This window comes from Octopus sinensis, linkage group LG10 (assembly GCF_006345805.1).
Source record: "Octopus sinensis linkage group LG10, ASM634580v1, whole genome shotgun sequence".
Lineage (NCBI taxonomy): Eukaryota > Metazoa > Mollusca > Cephalopoda > Octopoda > Octopodidae > Octopus > Octopus sinensis.
In genome coordinates this window covers 1485075-1492100 of record NC_043006.1, presented here as the reverse complement: position 1 = coordinate 1492100, position 7026 = coordinate 1485075, and the positions used below count along the sequence as shown (strand labels likewise).

Below are 7026 nucleotides of genomic sequence, written 5' to 3'. Positions count from 1 at the left end.
CCGCTGGTCACAGCATGCTGTCCACTCCTCTCCGGATCGTGCCTTTCTCATCCACGTGATCCCAATTGTCCTCCTGATATATATATATATAATCATAAATGACAGGTCACGGAGAGGGTCATAGCCCATCTCATTAGGGAGAGAGTCTGCTTAGATGAGATGTAGTTCAGTTTTGTGCCAGGTAGAAGCACTAGTGATGCCATATTCATGATTCAACAACTGCAAGAGAAATACCTAGCTAAAGATAAACCCTTTGACAGGGTCCTCCAATCCCTTATCTGATGGGTGGTGTGGAAACTGGAGATTGACGAATGGTTAATAAGGGCTGTACAGGCCCTATACAGAGAGGCTGTTAGTAAGGTTAGGATTGGCAATGAGTATAGTGAAGGATTTCAGGTAGAAGTAGGAGTCCACCAAGGATCAGCACGCAGCCCTCTCTTATTCATCATAGTCCTCTATGCAATAACAGAGGAATACAAGACAGGTTGCCCCTGGGAGCTCCTCTGTGCTGATGACCTGGCCTTCGTAGCGGAATCACTACCAGAACTAGAGAAGAAATTACAGGTGTGGATGCAAGGTTTAGAATTGAAGGGCCTTAGAGTCAATGTGGCAAAAACCAAAGTCCTAGTAAGTAGGAAGGCAAACACATCACACACCTTTTCAGGTAGATGGCCCTGCTCAATCTGTAGAAAAGGCGTAGGTAAAAAGTCCATAAGATGTACCCAGTGTAAGCTATGGACACATAAAAGGTTCAGCAACATCAAAGGAAGATTAACTGAGAAGACAGCTTTCATGTGTGGCAGATGCTCAGGGGCAATAAGCACCACAGATGCTCAGAAAACAAATTCCATCACACACCAGAAGTAGTTGATAGCTTCTGCTACCTAGGTGACCAAGTTAGTAGCAGGGGTGGATGCTCAGAGAGTGTTACTACTAGAATAAGAATAGCCTGGGCAAAGTTTAGAAAGCTTCTACCCCTACTAGTGACAAAGGGCCTCTCACTTAGAGTGAAAGGTAGATTGTACGATGCATGTGTGCGAAGTGCCATGCTTCACAGCAGTGAAATATGGGCTGTGACCGTGGAGGACCTGCATAGGCTTGAAAAAAATGAAGCTAGAATGATCCACTGGATGTGTACTGTCAGTGTGCACACACGACAGAGTGTAAGCACCCTGAGAGAAATGCTGGACATAAGAAGCATCGAATATGGCATGCAAGAGAGACGTTTGCACTGGTATGGTCATGTACTATGGATGGATGAGGAGAGATGTGTGAAGAAGTGCCACTCCCAAACAGTTGAAGGAATCCGGGGTAGAGGTAGACCCAGGAAGATATGGGATGAGGTGGTCAAGCATGACCTTCAAACGCTGGGCCTCATAGAGGCAATGACTAAAGACCGAGACCTCTGGAGATATGCTGTGATTGTGAAGACCCGGCAAATAAAGTGAGTTCACGTCTGTATCCTACACCAGTTTCACATAACCAGCCCCAGCCCATTCAAAAGTACCTTGGATTGTAGGGCGACCTGCTGTGCATGAAGAGACCTATTGAATCAAGTACATCAACATCAAAATAGAAATCAAATGGAAATTGTAGTTGTGATACTTGTGCCGGTGGCACGTAAAAAGCACCATCCGTACGTGGCCGATGCCAGCGCCGCCTTGACTGGCTTCTGTGCCAGTGACACGTAAAAAGTATCAACTGATCGTGGCCATTGCCAGCCTCCTCTGGCCCCTGTGCCGGTGGCACGTAAAAAGCACCCACTACACTCATGGAGTGGTTGGCATTAGGAAGGGCATCCAGCCGTAGAAACACTGCCAAAAGTGGACCTTAAAATGATGGTGATGAGGAGGAGGAGAAGGAGGATGGTGATGATGAGGATATGCACTAAACACCATCTTAATGCTGGAAAAATTAGTTCTTTTACTAAATTCCTCCAAACTCTAGGTTGTTTTCCAAATTAACTGAAATATAAGCTGTCAGTTTCATTTGGAATATGATCATGAAAGGTTTAATGAGTTATGCCACCATAAATAATTAATTTAAACATTTTTCTTAGTTGGAGAAAGAAAATTCATAAAAATATGACCAAAAGAAACCCTAGGTGGCAATTGTTATAGACTGTTAAGGGAAATTAGACTGTTATGAAGATGTTCCAGTCTATTAACCAGAAACAGTTGCCGCTTGACTATAAATAAAGATCAGATATTTCCCTAAGCATGTAAATTTACTTTTAGAGATTAAGTTCATGAAATTGTTGCCTCTCTTCTTTGAAAGTCACTAACAATGTCTGTTCATGATCTTGTTGTCTGTCTTTAGCTAAAGGGGAAATTTTAATAAAGGCATCATTTCTAATCTTCTACAAGAGTTGACAGAGTTTTGGAATAGCTGCTACTATTTTGTAGGGTAAGAAAAAAAGCATAGATGTAACAAAAATACTGGGTGGGCAAATGCCATAAAATTTTACTGCATATTACAATCTTTGGGCACAATCTGATAGCTTCAGCTGTTGCAGCAAGTGTATTTTCATATTTTGTGACTTTTCACCCATCCTGTACATAAAAAGTCTGGGGGGAAAAAATCTCTTTCAGAATTGTAATTCTAGCCAAGAAATCTCATCTAGGTGTATGTATAGCTTTGAGTACATGCCATTAATAAGGCCCAACTGGGCTAAAATACCTATTTCTTTATTACCCACAAGGGGCTAAACACAGAGGGGACAAACAAGGAGAGACATAGGTATTAAGTCGATTACATCGACCCCAGTGCGTAACTCGTACTTAATTTATCGACCCCGAAAGGATGAAAGGCAAAGTCGACCTCGGCGGAATTCGAACTCACAACGTAACGCAGACGAAATACCACTAAGCATTTCGCCTGGCGTGCTAACGTTTCTGCCAGCTCACCGCCTTATCTGGCTAAAATACCCCTGGCATTCACTTTACTTGCTGCTAGGATGGTTTTTATCTCCTTCCAAAATATACTATGTTTTTAAATAGAGCATATCCATAAGACATGTTATATCTGGATGAATACTGCAGTAACTTGTCTGTCAACAACGCATATACATTAGAGATGAAACGTAGATGGCTATTGTAATTTAATACTATTTCAATGACAAAAATCAGATTTTTATTCAGCTCAGCAGCTTTTGCAATATCATTGAATGTTATATTCACTATTTCCTATATCTGAGGTGACAAATCTTGCTTTAAGTATATGTCACTGATGGGGCCAATAGGGGGCCGAAATGCATCTGGCATTCTCGTCAGCTGCTGCTGCTGGGATGATTTCTATCTCCCTGTTATAGTGTTTGAAAACACTATAACATCTCCAGTAGATGTTATCCCTGGACGAAACCTGCAGTAACTTGCCTGTCAATGATGTATATACATTAAGTGTGGTACATAGATGGCTATAGGCGCAGGAGTGGCTGTGTGGTAAGTAGCTTGCTAACCAGCCACATGGTTCCGGGTTCAGTCCCACTGCGTGGCACCTTGTGTAAGTGTCTTCTGCTATAGCCTCGGGCCAACCAATGCCTTGTGAGTGGATTTGGTAGACGGAAACTGAAAGAAGCCTGTCGTATATATCTATATATATATGTGTGTGTGTGTTTGTGTGTCTGTGTGTGTCCCTCTAGCATTGCTTGACAACCGATGCTGGTGTGTTTATGTCCCTGTCATCTAGCGGTTCGGCAAAAGAGACCGATAGAATAAATACTGGGCTTACAAAGAATAAGTCCTGGGGTCGATTTGCTCGACTAAAGGCGGTGCTCCAGCATGGCCGCAGTCAAATGACTGAAACAAGTAAAAGAGTAAAAGAGTAAGAGTATACAAATTCTAAATAGTGAAGGGAAAAAAATGATTCTTGTATTTAATTTTTAAACCTTGTACTTATTCTATTGATGACTTTTGCCAAACTGCTAAGTTATTGGGAACGCAAGCAAACCAACACCAATGTAACGGGTGCGTGCGCACACACACATGATGGGCTACTTTCAGTTTCCGTCAACCATATCCACTCAAAAAGTTTTAGCTGACCAAGTACTATAGTAGAAGATTCTTGTCTCTGCCGCGCAGAGGGACTGAACCCAAGATCATAGTTTGGAAGCAAACTTCTTAACTATGCAGCCACGTCTGTGCCTATGGCTAAATAATTTCGGATAGAGTGAAGAAAACGAAGCAGGGTAAAAAAGAAAAAAAAATCCTCGAGATCAAATCTTTTCTCTCAGTGATTCTCAGTCGGGGTCCATATAAAATTTTGGGGGTTCTACGTAACAAAATAGTAAACTGGGGATCCTTTCTTTAAGGGCTCCTGGGAAATTTTCGCTTTAGATGTATGCATTGGTATGTTTTGCAAGAAACGGCGAGGTTTCTTTCTCTTACTTTTTCCATAATTCAACCTACACAAGTTAATGGGTGTGTAACGAACTTAATGTGGGGTGTGTGAATATCCTCGTGCACTTTTGGGGTGCACAAAGCAATCACTCACTAGCCGTTGCTTTAACAATCCAGAATCTCTACTAGTCAGAAACAACAAGACGCAGACGTGAAATATATATAACTACTTTATTCTCTTTCTTGGTAAACAATAACAATAAGTGTGTTATCTGATGTCCTTGATTCTGGCGCGCACCGCTATAAGTTAATAGATTGTAATATTTACAATGTCCAGCCCAAAAACAGAAAGGGGTCAAAATGGCGTCGAACAGGGAAGTTGAAATGTGGTTAAAGGTATTTCGGTAAGGACTGCTAGGAGCTAGTTCAGACGGAGAGAATATATGCGTGACCGTCGCCGTCAATCGCTGGGTCCCAAGTCCCCGCTGCTGCTGGACGCTGGTGGTCACCGTCTTACGACCCCCTTGCCTCGGCTAACTGCTACGTACGCAAAGGGGTTCTTCTTCCGGTGCTTCGTGCATGCGCGAGAGGGCCCTTCCTTTCTGTGCCTTGGTGAAGGCACCAACACGCGCGAAATACAAATGGTCGGTGCGCGAGCGCGCGTTGTAATATCACTACAGGTGAAAAGCAAAACAGGAATTTCGAAAGAAGTTTCTATAAAACTAGTTTTTAAACAAGGAATGGCTATGGCGGGCCACCAGAACGAAACAGTAAACAGTAAAAGATTCCATAGATAATGGTTGAAAGCCATTGCTTCATCTAATTCAGATCCAACAGCTGTCACATTAAATACGTGTCTGTATAGAATGATTAATGACTTGTTTCACATCATTCATTGCCTATGAGTCATTTTTATTAACGGAAACAGACAGATGCTCATATCAAACAAAACAACGAAATTCTCCTCTACGTGGTGGTTAAGCTTACTAGAAATAGTAATCAAATTCCCTTGAAATCACACTCCTATACGTTTTCGAAGGAAGGACATTAATTAATGTGGTTCTCTGTATTGCCTCAATGGGAACATGGGAATGTCATTGCTGGGACAGCTTTGACCATGGGACTTAATCGATTAGATCTGATTCGGGAATAAACAACAATTACGACGCAAGTGCTTGTCATTGATTACTTTTAATTAATTACAAAAATATTTCTAATTCTATCGCAAAGAAATTTTTTCATAAACGATAAAGTATTTTTGCGCAATAAAATGTTGTGTCTGGGGTGAATCATGTTATTGTTTACGTGGTTTAAAACTGACACCACAGACTTACAATCAAAGGTAGGCATTCCAGTCACGACCATCACACCAGTTTGTATACTTAGGACCACATCGAACAATATATTCTTTATTTTTAATTAGATTTCGCTGTTATTACTAGCGTGTCGTGAGACCGCGAAGAGGTTTCTTCGTTGTTGTTAGAAAGTGACAACACTTGTAACTGACTTCTGACATTGGAACAAGTGTCAATGTATATATCGACTCCAGCATGTGATTGGCATTTCTATTCTATCGATCCCGATGATTTTACTAATTATCGATTGTTCCCCCGACAAAATTGTGGCCGTGTACTGTTAATTTAAGAAATCATTATTATTAAGAATTCAATGTTTGAAATCAATACGTAAAGAGTAGAATAATATTGAGAGATTAAAGTATGCCGTAGAGTGAACTGAAAAACATAGAATGGACTAACTTGATTGATGCAATTAGCAAACAAAACCTCCTTCTAGGAGTCTACCAATGTGACTTCTGGAGGGATGTTTTGTCTACTAATTGGGTAACCACAGTGCGATATATATATATAATTTATATATATGTATATATATATATATGTATATATATATATATATATATAATTATATATATGTATATATATAATTTATATATATGTATATATATAATTTATATATATTTATATATTATATATATATATATATATATATGTATATATATAATTTATATATATTTATATATATATATATAGGAGGAGGAACAGGGTGACAGAGAAATATAATACTGGAAATAACGAAGATGCTTTCACCTGTGACTGAAGTTTCTACTGGTGATTTCGTCTCATTGTCCAGCGTCAGGGAACGAAAATGTACTGCCATGGCTGTTAACTATAGATCTCAGCACCACTGGCTGATTAAGCTAAGACTAAACTGCTCGATCACAGACGGGGGGCTTAAATAAAGAGATAGCGATATCACTGAACAAGTGACATGCCTGACGATAAGAAACCTACTTTTTACCCATGTTTGCCAAACTAGTTTTTCCTTTATCCTCTTTTTCACTGTTCCACTTTGTCCCCGACTCAGTTTTTCAGCTGCCGCCTCCTCTCTCCCTGCTTGCCCCCCCCTCTCTCTCTCCACACAAAGCGGTCACTCGACCTATCACGCCATTATAGTTGAATGCAGAGTACTATAATTAAATGTGGGAAACCGAAGATAATTTTTAATTAATTGAAATTATAATCGCGGTGAGAAGAAAATTCATTAGTTCCAAAGAAAATTAATCTCCATATCAACAAAAGAGAAAACGAAGTAACTGCGTGTGCGCGTGCGCGCGCGTGTATGTATGTATGTATGTATGTAAGTATGTATGTATGTATGTAAGTATGTATGT

At 40.3% G+C, this 7026-nt stretch overlaps 1 protein-coding gene across 2 annotated transcripts in view; it reads right to left on the bottom strand.

The window, feature by feature from the left end:
* Window positions 1-6731, bottom strand: part of LOC115216492 (retinal Mueller cells isomerohydrolase) — a 39766-nt gene extending 33035 nt beyond the window's left edge. For both annotated transcript variants that reach the window (XM_029785914.2, XM_036506252.1), the window contains exon 1: window positions 6443-6731. In XM_029785914.2, the coding sequence (XP_029641774.1) occupies window positions 6443-6512 (70 nt within the window). In that variant the 5' untranslated portion in view covers window positions 6513-6731. The remainder of the gene's footprint in view (window positions 1-6442) is intronic.
* Between the last annotated feature and the right edge of the window lie 295 nt (window positions 6732-7026).